At 56.3% G+C, this 20,913-nt stretch overlaps 2 protein-coding genes across 2 annotated transcripts; one reads left to right on the top strand and one right to left on the bottom strand.

Annotated features, from left to right (window-relative positions):
- Positions 1-14,434: 14,434 nt before the first annotated feature.
- Positions 14,435-15,780, top strand: ColSpa_00677 (glycerol-3-phosphate dehydrogenase [NAD(+)]; the record flags this gene model as incomplete). The annotated part of the gene is made up of 2 exons (XM_049266889.1): positions 14,435-14,493; positions 14,556-15,780. 2 exons carry the CDS (start codon positions 14,435-14,437, stop codon positions 15,778-15,780), a joined length of 1,284 nt encoding a protein of 427 aa, XP_049122846.1.
- A 325-nt stretch (positions 15,781-16,105) lies between these two features.
- ColSpa_00676 (gamma-glutamyl cyclotransferase gliK) lies at positions 16,106-17,323 on the bottom strand (the record flags this gene model as incomplete). Its single annotated transcript, XM_049266888.1, has 1 exon — positions 16,106-17,323. The coding sequence occupies one exon, from the start codon at positions 17,321-17,323 to the stop codon at positions 16,106-16,108; it is 1,218 nt and encodes a 405-aa protein (XP_049122845.1).
- Between the last annotated feature and the right edge of the window lie 3,590 nt (positions 17,324-20,913).

Raw genomic sequence — 20,913 nt, 5'->3', positions numbered from 1 at the left:
TGGTGCTACGTTTGCAAGCGCTCGGCAATCACGCCGCAGGAGGCGAGACTGGAGGACCCGTGGACTTGGGATCCGGACCTGGAGCACGCGGGAAGAGACCTCACGGATCGAGCTCGAGCTCGAGTCCCGATTCCAGTGACACCAGCCGCAAGGAGCACAAGCGTGGCGGCAAAGGCAAACGTATCGCTACCGAAACCAAGGCAAACGCCAGCATCAACGGCAGGACTTTCGCATGCCACTTTTACAAAAACGACCCGGTTGCCCACAGCCGCTGCCGAGGCTACTGTTTCGCTGAGGTACGACATGTCAAAAGACACTACACGGACAAGGCCAGAGGCAACCATCATGAACCCATCCATTGCGCCATATGCTTCGCGACGTTCGACACCCATGGAGCGTGTACAACCCACACCAGGGCACGAGCATGTGTGCCTGGTGTCCCCACATTCGATAACTCCAGTCTCAATGAAGACCAGATAAACACAATCAGACTATTAAGGTGCACCCGCGGGGATGATGGATCGGATCTCTGGTTTAGAATTTGGGACATCATCTTTGAAGGCCAACCGAGACCACTGTCGCCTTACTCGGACGACGTGGAAGCGCTGGCGGCAAGACAACGAGTTGAACCCAGAATGATCGAAGGGCTGCAGCAACTTGGGCTGAGCAGCGACGACTTCCAGAGGGTCATGGGCGTGTTTGAGAGAATCTGGGATTTAGAGCCCATGATTCCGCCATCGCCAGCCGAGAACCGTATTTCCTCACATGCTCCCCTTAGCGCTCGAGGACAGCCGCCCGCCCCTTTACCAGAGGTCCCGACTCCGGCTCCTCGTTCTGTCCGAGGCCCGGCGTTCCCCGCCGGCTCCTCGCCTACGGCTGCTCCTCAATTCCACGGAAACCCTCCGAATACGATGAATCCAACAAACATCAATGAAATGTACCCCTTTTTCGTCCCAAGTCATCCCCCGGGATTGAACTACCAGATGAACGCAAATTATCACCCCACTAACTGGGCTCCCTTTCGTACGCAAATCCCCGCGATGCATGGAACCTTCCACACCCTACATCAAAGTCAACCCCTCAACGTCAACTACCCTCAGCCGGTACCTCGCTACAACAATGGTTTTCAGGGATTTGGCCAGCAGCGTGCCGCTACCTACAACCCACAGCCGACGATGATTCCCAACAGCACATTGCCACACCTCTGTGGCCCCGCGACAGGTACGGATACATTCGATACCGAAGCGGGGCACCCTTACACCGGCACTTCGGGATATCCATCGCCAAGCGCCTTTCTTCCGCCAGAGCAGTGAAGGCGCCTGCTTGTTCTTGGCGAATACCGGCGCGAAACAGAGACATTTCGAGATGCCTGCTCTTTGTTCTTATAGAATTTGCTTTCATACTTTTTCATTTCTCCTTCTTGTTTGGTGTAACTTATATTGGGCCAGGAAAACTAGAGGAACTCGGGTTGTCTTTTTTAGGATGGCATGCATGATACCCGCCCGCATCAGCCGGCACGGGAGCCTGGGACAAGTCGTCTAACATTAGATGGTTGGGAGTTGACTCGGATGGCATGGGCAGGATTGACATAGACGATGCGTCGCATTTGATAAGCAATACAGCAATTTTATAGAGGGCTTGCCCCTCCTGTTTTGCCCTTGGTCTGTCGGTTTTGTTTCAACTGCAGCTGCTCGCGTCAGCGGCACTTATACCGGGTCCCCTGCCGCTTCAAACATGCCGATCCAGGACCTCTCGCGCTTTGAGGCACATGTCCATCTCAGCTTAACGACATGTTCTTCTTCTGACTTGGAACCTTCTCGCTTCCTGGCTCAAAGGATTGGTACTACGAAGCCGGTCGGTAACGTAAGTACGGGACCGACTTCCCTCCTCTAACAGCTGGGTGGCTGCGAGTCGCCATGACATCCCCAGTCCTATTCCACGGCATGCACCTAAGTGATGGTCCATGAACAGCACTCTTGTTCCATGCCCTCGAGCCACAATCTCAACATTCTCGGCCCCGCCACCGACAACAAACAACCACCAGGACGATGCACTTTGGAAACGGTGGTGGGCGCTACAAGGCTTCCTCAGCGGCTCTCATCAACGATGTACCGGCTGCGTCGAAGAGACGTCCGCTGATGCTTCGTGGAAACCTCGACAAGTTTTTCGCATGATGCGGGCTTCTAGTGGCCCGTTCACCTTCCGTCCAGCACATACCATGAATTTGTCGTTTTGTTCGAACTATCCGCGGGACGACATCGCGTCTGCCTCGATAACCCCAGTTGTGGATTTGTTTTTGCAGCCGTCTAGCCAAAGACCTAGGTCGACCTTCCCTAGCCTGCTTGTAAGTCAGGGCGGACCAGTCGTGGTGTGGCACTCAGTCCTTTGCTGCCAGCCCAGCGTAACCCTACCGGCCGCCTTGCGACATGGAACCCAACTGATGTAAATGACGGCGAGTCAACGATCGCCTATGTGGCTGTTTATGCAAGCATCAAATTCATTGAGCGTACTCATCGAGCGTACTGTGCTGAGTGAAGAGGCCATGGTTGGTTATTAATGCATCCTATCTATGTACCGTTGAACCTGTGCCGTATCCTAATCCAGTAGGCGATCAAGTTGATTCAGCTTTTCGCCTGTTCCGGGCCTTTTTCTCCGCATCGCCCTTCTTGAAACTCTCAAACCGTCTCACCATTCTGAACACGTTACCCAGTGGGAGCTATTAGTTTTCGCAACGACGCATCATTTACTTGGTCCTTACAGGTAAGGCAATCTTGGCTTTGTCACTCTGCTCCTCTGCAGCATCCATGTACAAGTCGATCAGGCATCCGGCAGACCACGCTTGTGTGGGGCACTACATCCGTTAGCCACAGTTGCCATCAGTCGGGGATTCGATATAGACTTACAGAGTCGGGGCAGTCCTCGCCATCCTTTTGCGTCAGCTCTGCCAATCCTGCCCACACGCTCTCTCGGATCATCTGCTTGCAGCCCATGAGTCTTCGCGTTACCTGCTGGAAGGCTTCGGTACGTCCGGCTTCAGACCCCCTCCTTGCAAGATCAAACTTGAGCAGTGCACGGAGGAAAAAGCCCGTTGGCCACAGCCACTCCGGACCCTGGTGGTAGTTGCGTCCCTTGCTGGTGGCAAAGTCCTCGCTGTCTTCGCTGTTGCGGTAGTAGGGTCTGTAGTTGAGGTCCGCAGGGTCGAGGGTCGCCATGCCCGTAGGGCCACGAATGGTCTTATCGGCAACCAACAGAGCATGCAGAGCATGCTCGGGGTCGAAGAGCTCAGGGGCCGCACACATGGCGATGGGGAAGTTGGCGCGCAGCTGGTAATCCTCATACTCCTTGCCGGACTTGTACAAGTCCTTGTAGATGCCACGTCGGTTGATGACGTTGGGGTTGACGTTGTACTTGGAGTCCTCCTCGGGGGTCAGGGGAACGTAGTAGCAGCGCTCAAAGTTGGTGCGGATAAGGGCGGCCCAGTCCTTGAGAGAGATGGACGAGTCGTCCGCCTTCTTCACCGAAGAGTACTGATACTTGCCGTCCGAGTTGAGCGAAGCCACCCACTTGAGGGTGCTGTACAGAAGACCTGTAATCTCGATGGCAGCGCCATCACGGGGTGTGCCGGGAACGCCCTTGGAGCCAGCGCGCTCGCTCTCGCCCATCTTGTCCATCCATGTACCGCAGTTGTGCTGGTTGCCGCCAAAGATGATACCAGTCTCCCAATCAGGCTTAATGGAGATGTTGAACCCCTCGTCGCTCATCTGCGAGTCGATTGAAGGGCCAGCGTTGGCCTCGCGGAAAGACATGCCGGAGGCGTGTCTCTGGAGAGCCTCCTGAATGACATCCTCGATTGTGCTCTCCTTCGAGTAGGCGCGGGAGTCTTCAACGTCAAACCATGTGTCGTCGTAGGGGAGGAAGCGCCTCTTAACCTTCTCCTTCAGCAAATCCAGTCCGTTGGGGGCGAATTTGGTGTAGTCTTGGATGCACTGCAGGAAGAACCAGATGGAGTCACGGGAGTTGTAGCGAGGCAGTGCTCCACTGCTGAGCAAGTTGGGAATCATGCCATGCTTCAAGACGCTGGCAAAGGCAAGGATGTGCTCCTTGGCCTCGTCAAAGCGGCCAGTACCTAGGTAGAGACCACGGAGGGAGATGAAAACATCTCGTCCCCAACATCTCGCCCACTCGACAGCGAAGTGGGGCAAGCCGGCAGCCAATGAAGGCACCAGCTTCTTCGGCCATAGGGAGGCAGACTTGACAAGGCCAGTCTCTTGCACACTGACCATCGCGAGGCTCTGAAGGAACCATTGTCCTTCGCGAACGTTGTCATTCATGAGTTCGAGGCCGCGTTCCCAGGAAGCGTTGTACAGTGTTCGCAACACGAGGCCAAAGTATCTCGGCAACAGAAAGCTGGGGATCTTGCGGATAGCATCAAAACGCTCCTTCAGCCAGACAGCAGGCTTCTCGAGGCGGTCAAATTCAGGTGTCTTGCTGATGCGCTCCAACCGCCCGACAATGTAGTCGAGGGCCCATTGGCCGTCGCGGAGGTTCTGGCAAAGAGGGTGGGCGAGGTTGTTGTCCCTGATGATGTCCTTGAGGAGACTCCACCAACCCTGGAGACCGGCATAGACAAGCTTGCCATGCCCAGGAATGTCGTAGCAGCCATCTTTGCCGTCGCTACCGTCGCGCTCCTCGGCCTCGCATCGGTAGAGCAAGAAGTTGAGATCGACGAGGTTCAGGTTCTCCACCGCTGACCTGGCGCCTGAAGTAACGTAGTTGTCAAGACCCGACGAATGCTCGGCAGCCGGGATCCATGTCTCGAAGAGAGCGATACTACCGGGAGGGAATTTGTCGCGAACGGTAATGATGGTCTCGTCGCCCTTGACCTCCATGCGAACACCCGGGACGTCGACAACACGACTGGGGAGCCCCCGCAAGAACTTCTTGTCCTCCAGAGCCTCTTTCCTGGCCTCATCACCAGCTTCGACTTCCAGCATCCAGCTGCCAAGGTGCCGAGCTTTCGTGCCTCCAAGGTGGACAGCGTTGAAAGCACCGTTGCCGTTGCCATAACCGGGGAAAGCAGTGTGTGCGATCAGGAAGTAGCCCTTTCTTGATTCGGGATGGACTCTGTGGACAGTGATGTACTGATCCTCGTGATGGATGTGAGTCTCGTCGTAGCCGTCCTTACCCATTAGGGTATGAATCTGATTCAGGAGCTTCTTGATGCCACCGATGCCGTTTCTGCCACCACCAACCTTGACGGGCTTGGAAGAGGACTCGGAAGTGTACAGTCTGGTCTCGTTGACGAGGTCGACAAGCTTGGGATAGATCTCGTCGTAGCCCATGACACTGCCCGTGGCACTAGCACACATGTTGACAAGAGCTGCGTTTGGGAGGGTGTCGCGCGCATCACGCTTCTGTGCAGGAGTCTCGTTGTCGTGAGTGCAATCCATGAAGAGGGCCTGGACGGGCACCGGCTTGATCCTCCGGATAATCTCGCGCGAAGATGGGCTGTTGCCGTTGAGCATGTCGGCGCCCTCGACAGAAGGGCTCATGGGGCTCATGGGAGACTTGGAGTCTGCCTTGGAGATCTCATCAACCTCAAAGCTGCCAATTGGTCGGCCTCCGTGCTTGTGAACCAAACGACTCAGCTCGCCGGTGCTCCACGCCTGCATGGCCTCGCGGATCAACGCGCTCAGGCCTAGTCTCTTCACGAAGACGTAGTCCATCTCCTCGGAACCGGTAAACAGCTCTGCCACGACATACAAGTCAGGGCGGACGCGGCGGGCCTCGTCAAGAATGTGCTCAGCAACGTGGAGCGGGGTGGAGTGGCAGTTGTCGATGCGGAAACCGGCGAAATACTTTGCCAGCATGCGAGCATACTTGGTCATGTAGTCCCACAAGAATTGACTGTCGGACGGGCCGCTGCCGTAGCGGAGCTTGACACAGTCTCCCCAAACAATGACCTCGCGTCTGAGATAGACGCGAGAGTCCGGGCCGGCATGGTCAATCAGGGCGTTGCCACCCCAGACCCAGCCGTTGTTGACAAGGACGTTCTCTTCGGGCTTGTTCTTGGCGGTTGTGTCGTTCTTGGGCAAGCGGGTGAAGTAGGTCTCGATGAGAGGGAACTCCTTGTTGATGGGACCCATGCGCGGGCCATGCTCGTCGATTCGGCAGTACTTGATGCGGTTGAACAGCTGCTGCAGGATCTCGCTGACCTCGGTATCGTACTCCTTGTAGAAAGGCAGGTTGATCTCGTCAAAGAGGGACACAAGCTTGGACTTTGCTGCTTCCTGTGTCGGAGTGCTGCCCTTTTCACCTTCGTAGCGTCCAAAAATGACGGACAAGAGGCCAGAGGCAACCTTGGGGTCGACCTTTCTCCTGAATCGCTCGCCCATGCGGTCGGCGCCCTGCAAGCCGTGCTTGATGAGGAACTCGGCTTGGTCTTTCAGAGAGGCATCCTTGAGGCCGGCCACACTTGCGCCAGCAGCAGCGTCTTCGGGAGAGTAGTGCGCCCAGCAACCCAAGCCTCCAAGGCCGCCTCCACATCGCGCTCAACGTCAATAGCGTAGTATTCCCACAGGCGGATCTCGGAAATGACCTGCTTCTTGATGGCGTCCATAATCTTGATGAGGTCCTCGTCGCTTTGGACCTCGGTAGGGAGCCCAAGCTTCTCGAGGTTGTCGCTCAGCTCCAGCAGCTTCGTGTCCAAAAGCCAAGCAGACTCCAGCCAAGGCGCCGTCACGAGATTGTATCCAGCCTCGGGGTGGTCCTGCAGCCATGCGCTGTTGTGCGCCGTGTGGTTGAGAACGATGTCTGTCAAGCTCAGCATGGAGTACTGCTTCTCCAAGCTCTGTATCAAACCCTGAACGTCCTTCTCGCCGGCAGGGAAGCATTCGGGGTCCCAGCCGAGCTGGTCGTACAAGCTGTAGGGGGAGTTGGAAGCACCGCGGACCTGTAACGGGGTGAAATGAATCATGTTGTAGCCACGGTCGCTGATGCCGCGCAGGTGCTTCTCCCAGTCGCCAGGGTACTTGCCCATGAACTTGCTAATGACGGAGAAGATGGACAGAGCCGGCAGCGGCAGAGGGCGGCCATCGAGGCTGAGGCGCGGCGCGACATCAATGTAGTAGAGGGGCGTCTTTTTGTTGGTGGTGGTGGTCTGGGGGCTCGAGTCCAGCTCCTCGGCGAGGTCTGGCAGCTCTGCATAGGTGGTGTAGAAGGCGTAGGCGCCGGCCTGGAAGATGGGGATAGAGATTTCAATTGTGCGATTGAAGTCGGGTTTCAGCCTGGATCGCGGGTGAGCTTGAGGGACACGATGCGGCGTCAATTGGGTAGCCATGGGCTTACTTGAACTCACGGAAGTGGTCTCTGTGAAACTCGGCGCCCTGCTCTGGAATGTTGACCCACAGACTGCCATGGCGACAGATGGACGAAGTACCCTCAATGGCGAAGCGGATGGTTACGGGGTCGTTGGTCTTGGGGGCGAGGTAAATGTATTCGCCGGCAACCTGGGGCGAGCCATCGTCGTTGAGGGGCAGGAGGTATACTTCGTTGGATATCATGGTTTTTGGTATCATTTGCGTAGGTTGTAGGAGGCAGCTTTCGTGCCCCGCGGACAGATCGGCGACGTGGGTATGAGGGCGACGACGAGACAGATGGGGACTTGGACGTGGTGACAGCGGGTGCGGGTGCACTGGCTGCTCATGCGGAGACGATTGCAGGCGAAAGAATGGGCCGGTGCTGGGGAGCTGTGGGCAGCCGGGGAGCAGCTGGGGAGAGCGACTGATTAAGAGGCGACCAGGGCGTGTTTCTGGCAACTCGACGACGGTTTCGAACAGGCCGTGGACCTTAAGCATTAGCGACTGAAGTAGGCGATGGTAAGAGAATGGGAAAGGAAGAGAAAACTCGAGGAGATTCCGTGTGAGAGTATGTGTGCGTGCGTATGTGTATGTGCGAGAGGGAAGAAAAGAAAACACGGTCGAGGACGGTGACGATATGACGGCGTGGACGCAAGACTAGAGAGAGAGCGGCATGTCCAGCGCCAAAGAACCCCAGCGAAGGCACGGGCGGTACCTCTCTCTCTCTCTCTCTCTCTCTCTCTCTCTCTCTCTCTCTCTCTCTCTCTTTCTGTCCCAGTCCGTCACTCTGAGTCTCAGTCCGGCCAGCTAAGGTCAGGAAGGTATGGTATGGCGGGGCATCGCCGCCGGCCGCCGTGTTCTGTATGCCGGTTTCTGGTGTCCAGTCCATCAGCCAAGGTACCTGAGCTCTCGGACTAGCGAGGGGGAGCTCAGCAAAGCAACGCAGAGCAGAGCAGAGCAGAGCAGAGCAGAGCAAGGCGCTAGGGCTGCCGGGAGGGGAGCTCCTCCTTCGGTCTAGGTACGATGAATCCTTGGCACGCATGTACTGCGTGTTATAGGGCCTTTGTTCAATGCAGGTCTCGTACTGAGCCATCCACGGCAGCGGGAAGCCTCACCTCATCTCGAGGTACCTGGGCGGCCTAGGATGCAGCAACCTTGCTAACTTTAGCTGCAGGAGCTCGCTCGTGGCAGGACGACTGAGGGAGGGAAGCGAGAGAAAGAGCATTGAGTGCGACGGCACCAACAGGAATCATCCATCCATCCATCCTGCCCAACCACCAATCCCAGAGTGTTTGTGTCCATTGCTCCAGTAAAAAAAAGATGAAAAAGTTCTCTCCAGAGAAGGAAACTCAAGCAACACGGGAAATGCTGCGGGGCAAGTAGCTCCGCACCAGCTCCATGCGGAGAAGGTACTTTTGGCGGAGAGAGAGAGAGAGAGAGAGAGAGAGAGAGAGAAAAGGTGTCAAGCTGCTGCCAAATGGCGACCACAGCAACATGGGAATGTTTGGCGCCGCCCGAACCGGATAGCTTCGGCGGGGACAGCTCAGAGCGCTAGCGGGGTTTGGAGTTAGCGCCCACCCGTCGAAGGCCGCTCATCGCGATCCTCGAGGATCCAGACCGTTGGCGCCCCATTGGAGATTCCCACTTTGTCGAGTCTGCTCGGATCGCGATGCACGCCGCCAGCCAGTCAACGGCCCCTCTGCGCCTGGTGTTCCATATCGCATCGTATGGTATCGTGCAATTCGACACTGGAGCGGTAGGTAACCCGGATTTCGACGTTGCATGCCGGGGGCGGAGATTCAGAGCCTGAGACTGAGACTCGAAGAGCATGGCCAGACTCGGTTTGCCAGGGGGGAACATTCGTCGCAATATCCATGTACGTTGCTGCATCGTCATCACCACCATCTCATCGGATTGAGAGAGATGAGAGATTGTGTCCTCTTTTTCCGTCTTCCCTTCTATTGCCCCATTCTTTTTGTGCTTGCCCATTGCCCACTGCCATTGGATTCCTGGCCGGGTGTTGGTGACGATGTCCATGTTGATAAGCCCCATCATGCTGGGCTTCTTCTACAGACGCATTGCTTGCTGACTGAGACTCTACAGGAGTCCAACCAAATCAGTTGCTACTACGGCATGACCTGACTCGGCATCCGTGCAATGCTCGTCGCAGACGCCGGTTCATGTTGAAGAGCGTTAACCGCCCCGGATCTGGTCTGGTTCCCGTGATAGCCAGAGACACCCTCTGCAAAGACGAAGACTTTTCCGCGAGAGAGCCTGCAGGAGAAGGTGGAAAAGAAGAAGAAAAAAAAGGAAAAAAGGCTAGAATCCAAAGAGCTCCCATCCTAGCGCATTTAGTGACGTCACCGAGCTTCGTCCCGCATCAGCTCTAGCGCTCGCCTTGCTGCACCTAGGCACGGACGTGGTTTCATGCCCCTCCTTCCTTGCTCCCCCTCCTCTTTCCTGGTCTCTTTTTTTCTCTGCTGCCCCCTGTCTCGCCTCTCGTCGTCGACCGGAAACATAGCTCCAGCCTTCAGCCTCCAGCTCTCCGGGTCATCGGAGGCGACGGCAGCCACACTCACACTCACACACACACACACACACCTCGGCAGCCCTGCCCACCGTCTCTCCGTGTGCCTTTTTCTGCTTCTCGTCCCTCCCGTTCCTTGCTTCCCCCTCCTCAATAAGATCAGCAGCGTTCCTGAGCCGCCGCAGCTCGCCTCGGGCCCAATTGACTTTGCGTACCTGAATATCACCCGCCGCAACGGGCGACCATGTTCCCATTTCTCCATTGCTCCGTTCCTCGGGAATTTCAAAGTACCATGCTGCTACCAAACACCTGTACACCCATGTGAGGCCTCTTCCCGCTCCTCTATTTTCGACCGGGCCAGGTTCCTCTCCCGGCAGTGCCAGATGCTACGGAGCCGACACCGCTTTTTTGCTCCCATGTCCATCTCCTCCCGCCATGACGTACCTCATGCAAGAGCCTCTTAGCGCGCATCTCCATGCCCCCGTACGCGGAGGGAGCTAGGTAGCTGGCTTTGATTAAGCCGCATTGTGAGGTTGCTAGGGTGCCGTCACCGGAGTGGTCCGTCGTTTGGGTCAAATCGTCAGCCAGAGCCTCTCAGTCGGCCTCCCTTCTTAGCAAAGACCAGACCGGTTTTGAGTAGGGGTTTGGACAGCCATCAAGCTCACCGCGCAAAACACTAAGATTGTTCTAATTGTACGAACTCAACATGTATCGTTTGATGAATCCGAGATGAGAGCCGCGGCCAACACCACCTCGACTACGGGTGGCCTGTTAAACGCATCGCGCGAGCATCTCATCACTACTTTGATTTCATCAGTGCTGAATCAAATGCGGCTGATGCGCGGATCGATAAAGGCAGCCCGTTTCCAGTGTGGTGAAAAGATGTACATGGGTCGCCAAAGACTGATTCGACAGGAAACGCTTGAGCCGGTTCAGTTCAGAGTGAGCGTAGTTGTTGCAAGCGTGGATATTCTGGGCAACTAGTGGCTTCTTACCTCGGTTTCTCTATTCGAAAAAGGAAAACCGCTTCATGTTGTATTCAATTATTCTCGAAATACAACCATGTCAACTGCTCGCTAGGCCAGTGAAGCAAGTGAGGCTCTCACCCGTGGCTCGTCTTCTCCAGCATGCATCACACAGCCGTCTCCAATGGGTCGACCAATGCTTTTCAACAAGCTTCTCAAGTCACAAAAGCTCTGTTCGCAAGTCATATCGACATTCTCTATACTCCAATGTCACTGATATGGAGGACGATGCACTTCAATATGGCAGGTCCTACACCTGAGCATCGGGCTTTCACATGGCACCTCGAATCTGTGGTTTGAATCCACCCCAGCAGTTACCTCATGTGTAATTACTCAATTTCAACTACACCTTCTCAAAAGATTGGTTCAAGTTGTTCATTCAGGTTCGCCCTCATGGAGCCGTGACAGTGATCGATCCAAACGTTCCAGTGCATATATTAGCATTCCTAGGAATCAGACAATATCCCAGAATGTGTGGGAGTACGATGGTAGACATTGAGCAACAACTTGACTTGATCGCCTGTACCTCTTTGGACGTCTGCTGTCCCAACCTAAAAACGACTTGTCCATAGTATCAATCTCCAAGAAGAAAAAACCATGGATTCGACGCTTCTGAACTTCGGCCACGATAAGAGCCCCCTTCAATGTCAAGTTGCACTAGTAAGATAGAGTCAAACTTGGTTGAGACGGTCATATCCAAGAATGCGATTACCAATCAAGAACTGTCTGCCGCAAGTCTAAGCCAGCTCCGTAATGAGCTACCAGACCTTGCTCTGAACAAATAGCTGTGCCTAAAATGTTGCCGTTGCCGACGTCGGTGAAGGCCTCACAACGAGCCACTACATCTTCGACAGTCCTTCTTGTTCCTGAGCTGGGAAAGCAGGTGACAAATCATACACCTGTAGACCTCGCTGACTCGATGAGAGTATAGGCGGTCGGAACGTCGGGTGTCCAGTCTCGCTGTCAACTCACCTTGCAGCCCCGACGCAGCACTAATGCTGATACACAATGCTTCGGTCTCGGTGCAACGTACCCCGAGTAGTCCGCAATCTGTGAGCGGCCCGTCCCGCCCAGCCTAGGTAGCATATGTTTTCTCTGGAGAACCCCATACCCCCTAGGCCCCAACCGTAGTCTGTGAGATTCTGGTCAAGGGGGTCAGTCCAATAACTCCAGACACAGCCTCACCATGAGAGACCCATTGTCTGCTGCCCCAAGGCGTATATCGCCGTTGGGGATTCCGCAAGCTGACAAGATCTACGGCATTGGGCCTCACAGCGTGCTTTTCAACACTGCCTACCAAATCATATCTCGGTAGACGAAACTGCTGCTAGACCATACCATAGTCATATACAAAGACGCCTTCGTTGGATGAACGGATGAACATTGTCCGGTAGGTGGGATGTGTGTCACGTATCAGCTTGCAGACTGTGCCCCCGATAGGTGCCGTGCCGATCGGAGGGCGTGGCGTTTCTCGAGAGTAATGCTCTGCGTGTAGCTGTACCGCGACTATGTGTACCTTGCAGCAGCGGCTGTACTCGACCGAAGCCGCGGATCATCGATGCGCTTGCATACCACCTGCAGCTACGGCACTTGCGCCGATGAGCTTTTGGCCGGTTGTATATGTCGTATGCTACGGTACCTTCAAGGGCTTTCCTCATCACGACCAAATGCAAAATCTGGGACCTTCGAATGGCCGCCTTGTCGCCTTGAAACGTGGATGTCCGAGGTGAACATGCTCGCGCGAGGGTGGCAGAACCCCACCCGGTGTCGTGGGCAGTGGCTGAAGATGTCTAAGACCTCTTGTGTTATATAAAGAACGCGGATCACTGCAGTATCGAAGAAAAAACCACGGTCGAGAGGAACAGTGAGTTTGGTGGAACGGAGCAAGTAAAAAACAAACTTTGGCGGGGATCGTCCGGAAGCCGTTCATTTCTCCAGACATGGAGCGGCCATGTCATGCCATCTGGAGGCATGGCATTTTCGTCAGATGTTCCTCGGGAGGACGGTAACTGCAATTGACTTTGCTTAGCGGCAGCAGCGGCGTGAAAGCCATCGGGAACGGAACCGACGGACGGACGTTTCTGCCGCGGTCGCAGCCGCAAAGCCCGTTGCGCCCATGTTGGCGCGATATCTCGTGCCGTCGGCATTCAAGAAACAATCAGAGACATTGGTTTGGGGGTCGGTCCCCCATGCGCCGATCAGCATCGTGGGCCCCAGGGAACAGGCACGACGGGGAAAGAAACACATGGAAGGCAGTTTGGCATGTGATTCCCCATCCACCTCCAGGGGATTGGGCGAGAGGGATGATTGGCAATATCGCATTGCGTCTAATCTTGGGCTGCTCTTGGGAGCGGTTCCCACTGAGGGGCTGCTTTCGGAGACGAGCATTGGACGCTGGACACTAAGACATGGGGGGAGTTGATAGGGCGGTGGGTACAGCCGCAGTTTGTTGACTTTCCGCCGTTGCTTTTTTGTCTTGTGACAAGCCGAGCTCCAACGCTCCATGGGGGAAAGAACGATGGGGGACAGGGACGTTGGAGAAACGGCCTGAGACTTGAAGAGGGGAGAGAGAAAAGAGGAGCAGACACGGGCAAATACGCCCATCATTTGCCAAAAACAAAAGTACGAGGTCCGACTTTGCCTCGGCCAGTGCCCGGAGGGGCGAAGCGGAGAGTCCGGCCGAGGCATCCCGGGGCTCAGAAGCCTTCGTCCGGTCCATCCTCACTTTCCCTTCCAGTGCTCTCAGCTCAGCACCCCCCTGGCCCAAGATCAAAATAAGGACCCGACTCGGCCTCAACCCCTGGCATTTTCGTTGGGCGACCATGCCTGTTTGGGAAAGCGGTGACGAGTGCTGCCGCGACCCTGCCGGCTTGGACATGCGTCATGCTGCTCTCAACACTGCCGTCGGGCAGGAAGACCCCGGTAATCTGGTCGAGCTGATTGCCAACTTTGACAGCCATTGGCAGTAGCTTCTCTTTCCAGACGGGGATGGGGCCGGGGAGGGGAGAGAGACTGTTGGTGGGTAAAGCGCAGAAATAGAGAAGAAAGAGGGAGGGAGAGAGGGGGAGATACACACACACACACACACACACAGGCAGGTACACAGGGACACGGCAGACAGGGGCGGATGGAGGGGCAAAAAAACCACACAAGCACCGCACGACGAGGGTGCGCCGTTGCGTTGTCTCCCTCTTTTTTTTTCTGCCGCCCGTCTGCCGCCGCTGTCGTGACCCCAAGAAAAGACAAGACACGAAGAGACGCACACACTCACTCACACACACACACATACTGACCGAGAGAGGAGCCGATGCCGATAGCACCTGTCTGGACCCTCCCTTTTCCCCGTAGACCGTCCCGTGCCCTTCCGTAGCTCGTACATAGTAGATAAACTTCACCCCCTCCCCTCCTCTCGACGCCCTTTTTCTACCACTTCTCCACCGTACCTCATGCTCTTCAGACTGCGTCCTGTTGTCTCTATCGCCCGAAGCAGCTTTCCCCTACGACGATTCAACTCTGCAACCACAATGGCTTTCCTCGGCGCCGAGAAGAAACACAAGGTGACGGTGGTCGGCTCCGGTAACTGGTGAGCTCCAACGTCTCCCCCTCTATGCTGCGAGTGAACACCTGCTGACGGCTCGCACCCAGGGGCTCGACCATCTCCAAGATCGTCGCCGAAAACACAGCAGCCTACCCCGACCTCTTTGAACAAGACGTGCACATGTGGGTGTACGAAGAAGACGTCGTCCTCGACAAGACGTCTCCCTACTACGACGCCGCCATCGGCGACCAGCCCCAGAAGCTCACCGCCGTCATCAACAAGCATCACGAAAACACCAAATACCTGCCCGGCATCAAGCTCCCCCACAACATCATCGCGAACCCCTCCCTCCAGGATGCCGTCAGGGACTCCACCATCCTCATCTTTAACCTCCCCCACCAGTTCATCGCCAACGTCTGCAAGCAGCTGCGCGGCCACATCGTGCCCTTTGCCCGCGGCATCTCGTGCATCAAGGGCGTCAACGTCTCGGACGACGGTATCTCCCTCTTCTCCGAGTGGATCGGCGACGGCCTCGGCATCTACTGCGGCGCCCTCTCTGGTGCAAACATCGCCTCCGAGATCGCCGCCGAGAAGTGGTCCGAGACCACCGTTGCCTACGACCCGCCGCCCATGGACAACTCCCGCGCCCCGACCCCGCGCTCCACCTCCCCCAACACCAACGGCGGCGCCAACGGCAACGGCATCGTGCCCCTGACCCCCGTCGACATGCACCACAAGGACGCCCGCGGCCGCACCTCCAAGACCAAGCTCACCCCCGTCCCCGCAGAGTACCCGCCCCTCGACCACCAGATCTTCAAGCAGCTCTTCCACCGCCCCTACTTCCACGTCCGCATGGTCTCGGACGTCGCCGGCGTCTCCCTCGGCGGCGCTCTCAAGAACATCGTCGCGCTGGCGGCCGGCTTCGTCGACGGCCGCGGCTGGGGCGACAACGCCAAGGCCGCCATCATGCGCATCGGCCTGCTGGAGATGGTCAACTTTGGAAAGGAGTTCTTTGGCCAGACGGTGCACACGGGGACCTTTACCGAGGAGTCGGCCGGCGTCGCAGACCTGATCACGTCCTGCAGCGGTGGTCGCAACTTTAGGTGCGCCAAGATGGCTGTCGAGGAGGGCCTGAGTGTGCAGGAGGTCGAGAAGCGGGAGCTCAACGGCCAGATGCTGCAGGGTACGAGCACGGCGCAGGAGGTCAACAGTTTCCTCAAGGCGAGGGGCTTGGAGAAGAACTACCCGCTCTTCACGGCCGTGCACGGTATCCTCGAGGGCCGGTACAGCGTCGACGACATCCCGACCTTGGTGTCGGCGTCCGAGAACTAGGGCGGGAGGCGTGGGTGCGAGGTTGGAGACGTTACGACATCAAAAAGCATACGGGCGATACGGGACATTACTGCAGCTGATGCAAACGGGAGGCCGACGGCACGCCGGTGTGGCGGGACTGGAGTATGGGTTTTGGTTTCTGTACATGCACACTGATATCCCTGGATTGTTTACCACAGCGGCCTGGTGTGGAAAGGATTTAGACAGGTTAAGCAATGACGACATTGTTCTGGTCAATTTCGTGATCCGTGACACCCGAGAAAGCTACTGTACTTTAAACATGTGTGTGTTGTGGTGTGTCCGCTGTATAAGCCCCCTTGACGACTCAGTCCATATCCTCTAGCAGTCCCATTTTCTCCTCGTCAACACCCGCGCGCCGCCCCCTCCACGACCTCCGCCGCGGCATCTTCCCTTCGTCCTCGTCCTCGTCCTGCGTCCTCTCGCCGTCCCCGAACACGGGCTTCAACACGCCGTCGTACGTCATCCAGAGCAGGTTGAAGATGACGCCGAGCGTGACGCCGAGCCACAGCGGCACCTTGCCCTCCTTGTTGGCGATCCTCTTGTTGAGCCCGAAAATAACCAGCAGGATGGGGAGGAACAGGGCCGTCAGCAGCCACTGAGCGACCTGCTGCCGCCACGTCGTCACGGCGTAGGGCTGCAGGCTGTTGAGCCAGCGCTGGTAGTCGTCGGGCAGCTCGTGCTCGGCGGCGCCGTCGGTGATGAGCTTGAGGTAGCGCGCCGAGGGCTGGGCGTAGGCCGGGTCCGGGCGGCGGTTGGGCCGGATGAAGCGCCAGTACCACTTCTTGCGGGGGTCTTCGGGCTTCTTGGGGTCGTCGTTCGGCTCCTCGGGGTCGGCGTCCGGGATCGCGGGGGAGTAGAGCGTGTGCGCGAGGAACGGGCGGGGGATGTCGATGGGCGGCTTCTCGGGGACGGAGACGCGGGGCGGGAGGGGGATGCAGGGTGTGAGGATGTCGGTGTACGAGGAGCCGCCGCCCTCTGTTGCGACGATCGTGGCGTAGTCCTCGCGGGTGACCTCGTAGACGACGCCAAAGAGGCCCTTGTCCCAGCCCAGCTCGGAGGTTCTCGCCCCGCCGGCGGTGGTGGCGGACGTCGGGGGCTGGGGCGGCGGCGGGATGGGCGGGAACTTGGGCGGGTCGGACGGGTCCGGGAGCTTGGGCACCTTGCGCGGCGCCGAGTTGGCGAAGCACGGCTCGCGGTAGGGCAGGCCGGGGAGGTCGAAGACGAGGGAGAGCGACGGGGCCGAGACGTTCACCTGGGAGACGGGGCGGATGCCGCGGGCGCCGAGGAAAGTCTCGGCGCTGAGGTTGGAGCCGTAGGCGAGGTAGAGTATCGTGCTCTGGGCGGCATCGTCGTGGGAAGGGGCGTCTGGCAACGCCGCGGCCAGGCGCGAGGGGGAGGTCCGTGGGATGCTGGAGACGGGCGGATAGGACGGTTTCGAGGAGCGGGAGGAAGAGGCCGCGGTGGCGATTTTGCTGATGCGCTGGAGCAGGCAAACCGGCTCCTGGGGGAGCGAGGTCGTCATTTTTTCCGGCTTATCGGACGATGAACCGCGCCGCGCGGTGCGTCTGTTCGTCGTGGGAAGCTCGGTCGTTGAGAGCTTTACGAGTCGAGCTGATGTGGATCAGCGGACGGCTCGCAGCGGGGCGTCCGTCGATGTGCAGAAAGCTGGGATGATGCTGGACCGTAGACTCGGAATGGGATGATTGGGGGTGGGGGGAGCTGAGTGGTTGAGGAGCAGAATGCGAAACTGGTGAAGTCGGGTTGGGGAAGTTTTGTGTGTCGCTGCGTTTGGATGACGACGACGCTTTGGTCTCGGACCGCTGCGCGCTGCGGACGCCCGGCCGGCGGATTGGCGGAGTTGGCTTACATAACGGACGTGGAAGATGCGGGATTGATGGGGTCGGCGGAGGACGTGGACCGGGATCGCGACCGGGATTCGGTGTTGCTGACCTTGTGTAGGACGACGTACCTATTGATTTTGGATGCCCATTTGACTTCCTGTCTATTACCTGGCAGCCAGAAATGGGCTCCTGTTTTCTACATTTTTCTGTCACATTCCATTCCGACCTTGGCAGCTACCAAACAGTAAGATTAGATACTAAAGCTGGACTATTCCGACCTTGCCATGCCACACAATTCTCTGGACATACCCACCTCCTCTCATTTCCCCAGAGATTCCGTCGCTCAATTAGGCAGGGACGTCTTCTCTTGTGACTAGAACTAGAATGTGGAGACCAATGGTTGAACAAGTCCAGCGCACATTCCCTTAGGCAAATTTAGTACCACTGCCCCAACTTTTGGCAGCCAACCTTGCTCTACTCTCTTCAGTATCTTCAGTAGGCTACAGAAAGTGACCATCTGTGGACTTTGCAAGTAATGAGACTGGATTCCGATTGAAGGATTCTCCCGCCATTCTCCTTCTCCAGGGTTAGAACGATGCACTTACGCCCGCATGTCTCCCTATCGATAATCTTTTCGACGCCCTTACTCCTTCAGAACGTAATCCGAGAGAAGTCTTTCCCACTAATATGTACAACCTACCGCGCCAACCATCCGGAAAACCATGAACCAAAATCGAAGGTAGTGCTGGGCTGATGATTGCACCTTCGGCGGTATGGCAGTTTTCTGTAGCTCCTCCGTTCCAGGAAGAATCTATAGCATTTCCATATGCGCAGTAGCTGTGTTGTCTTTCCATGCACTCCTATCGCGTGTTTCTTGATCCTTATTCCCCCTGTGCGTATCGTCTCGCAAACCAACGCTCATCCCTGGTGTCCAACGACACTCAACCACCCCCGACTTATTGTCCGACTAGCTTCCAAGCCATGGAGCTATAGAAATTGATCGAGAGTCTCAGGAGCGTACTTATCTTACCGTATTTCCTCCTGTGTTGCCAATACGTCACGACTGAAGAAGCCCCCAGGGCATGTTCACAGAAGGCGACGGTGCCTCGCAACAGGTCCCTCAGGAACCCCCTTACCGAAGAGATAGGAGACGGTTGAGACCAAAGTGCCACGGGCCTCAATCTCACAGGGTGCATAATGATCAACAAGAAGCAAAACACAGCAACGGACAACACAGGCCGTACAGGTCGACAGGGAAGATGTAGCAGCGCCGGCTGTCCGACATTTTGCATTACCACAATACGTTCACGAACACATGCCCAAGTGTCCGGAGGGTCTCAACGGTATTCATTCCCGACGAGCACCAGCACTAAGAGAGATGGGTCTATTGTATCGTGTGAGAAGTGGAGCTTGCGCCATGCCCATGCCGAGAACAAATATGAACCAAAAAGGCATGTCAGCATGCGACCATTAACTCCGATTGCTTGCCCTTTGAGTCTACAGGTCGACATGATCAGCATGATGGCCCCGCAGGACCTCTGTTGTGACAATTATCACCCGCGACTTACGGGGCGCAGGATCAACCGGTCGTTTAAACCTAGCCGGTGAGGTACAATGCATCCTGTCCGGACCTGCCACCGCATCTTTTCCTGCTCTTTGCACGGGGAAACACAGCAAGTCAAGAAGTTTTACAGGAAATGGACTTCAAGCCATGTAACTCTAGGATAGACATTAGGATGTTTAGGGAGCTGGCACACCGATGGCCAGGAGTGAGACGATGAGAGCGTCAATCTGTAAATGGCATCAATTGTTCGTAAACATTCTATAAATTCAAGCAAGGCATATACTCCCTTGCTGGACAGGACAGATTGAGAGTATTAATCAGCCTTTGAAGCTATAAATGCACACCATACAACTTATCTAGCGAACGTGCCCTTAGGCAGTCGAGTATGCAACGGCCTCGTTCACGAACGAATACAGCCGACTGGATGGGCCGACGAGCCGCCAGTCACGGAAAGCAGCGTCGACAAGCCAAAATTGACTAATGAGAGGATACAGTCCGTGTTGACCATGTAAACATGGCGGGATCGAGATTAGAAGCGGAATAACTTTACAGTCCGTCGAGGATCACGGCCGAGCCGAAAAACAAAGCAACAACCAGTTTTCGGCGGGCCGCTTTTCTCTGCCACCATAGTTGGATAGACCTCGTCAAGGACTCCTTTCCCTTTGCCACAGTGACAGTGTTGTGTGTTGCTCATAAGGCGCTGGGTTGCGATTTGTGGCCATCACAAACATTGCCAGGTACGGTTCTTCCCAGTTCGTCTGTAGGGAACCCTGACAAGGCCCCCCGGAACACTGGACAATACGTTCGAGGCCGCCAGAGCAGCCACCGATTGACGGGTTGAACATTCGAAGACGGATGGAATTGGAAAACCACAGAGGACGAAGCTCATTCGCTACTTCGAAAATAATCTCTCTTCAACTGTCGGACAAGCAACCGCCATGAGCAAACCAAAACGCCTCGCCTGACCTTTGTCTTTTCTCGTTTTTCTCAAGTCTTATCGGCCCTTGCTCCCTTCCGTGGCACATGCAAACCCCTCACTCGATATGTCACTGAGTCTTTGAAACACACCTCTTTGCCGTCTCAAAAGCATAGGTAACCCGCCCTACTGAAAGCGCATGCTGATGCCCCTGCTTATGCTCTCCCCCGTCTCATCGGATCAACTTCAGTACCCGTAGTGGTAGCTCGGTTTGGTGATCAGGACGTCGTGGCTCGCGGGAGGATTAGCTAGAACCGGTGGGTACATCGTTGTTCGTTTCTCGTCCTCTCGACGTAGCCTGACCACAATGCCTCGCAGGCGTCATACAAATGCCCCTCTCTTATCGTGGAATAAAATACACTGCATGCCTTCATGGATATCGTATATCGAAAACAGTAAAATGAAACTGCCGGTGCGTAAGGCATGAACCAAACAGTCATCCTTATCATTGTCGTCGTCGTCGTCTCGTCGTCTCGTCGTCATCGTCAGAACTCGGCACTCTGCGGGTACGCCTGGTTCGTTTCGCGCGACACGCCGGAGGCGCGGGGGGAGGACCTATTACCGACTACTCGATTCGCGGGGGCGTCTTTGACGAGTACGGTGATGCGCTTCTCCTTTTCAAAAGAAGGGGTGTCAGGGAACCCTCTCGAGGCAAAAAAAATGAAACGCTCCCAAAGAACCAGAATACAATATCAAGACGACATGACATCGTCCACAAGGTTGGGGGGAGG

This window comes from Colletotrichum spaethianum, assembly GCF_022836535.1.
Source record: "Colletotrichum spaethianum MAFF 239500 DNA, contig01, whole genome shotgun sequence".
In the NCBI taxonomy this organism is placed as follows: domain Eukaryota; kingdom Fungi; phylum Ascomycota; class Sordariomycetes; order Glomerellales; family Glomerellaceae; genus Colletotrichum; species Colletotrichum spaethianum.
The sequence above is the reverse complement of the archived record's forward strand: the minus strand, read 5'-3'. Positions and strand labels throughout refer to the sequence as shown.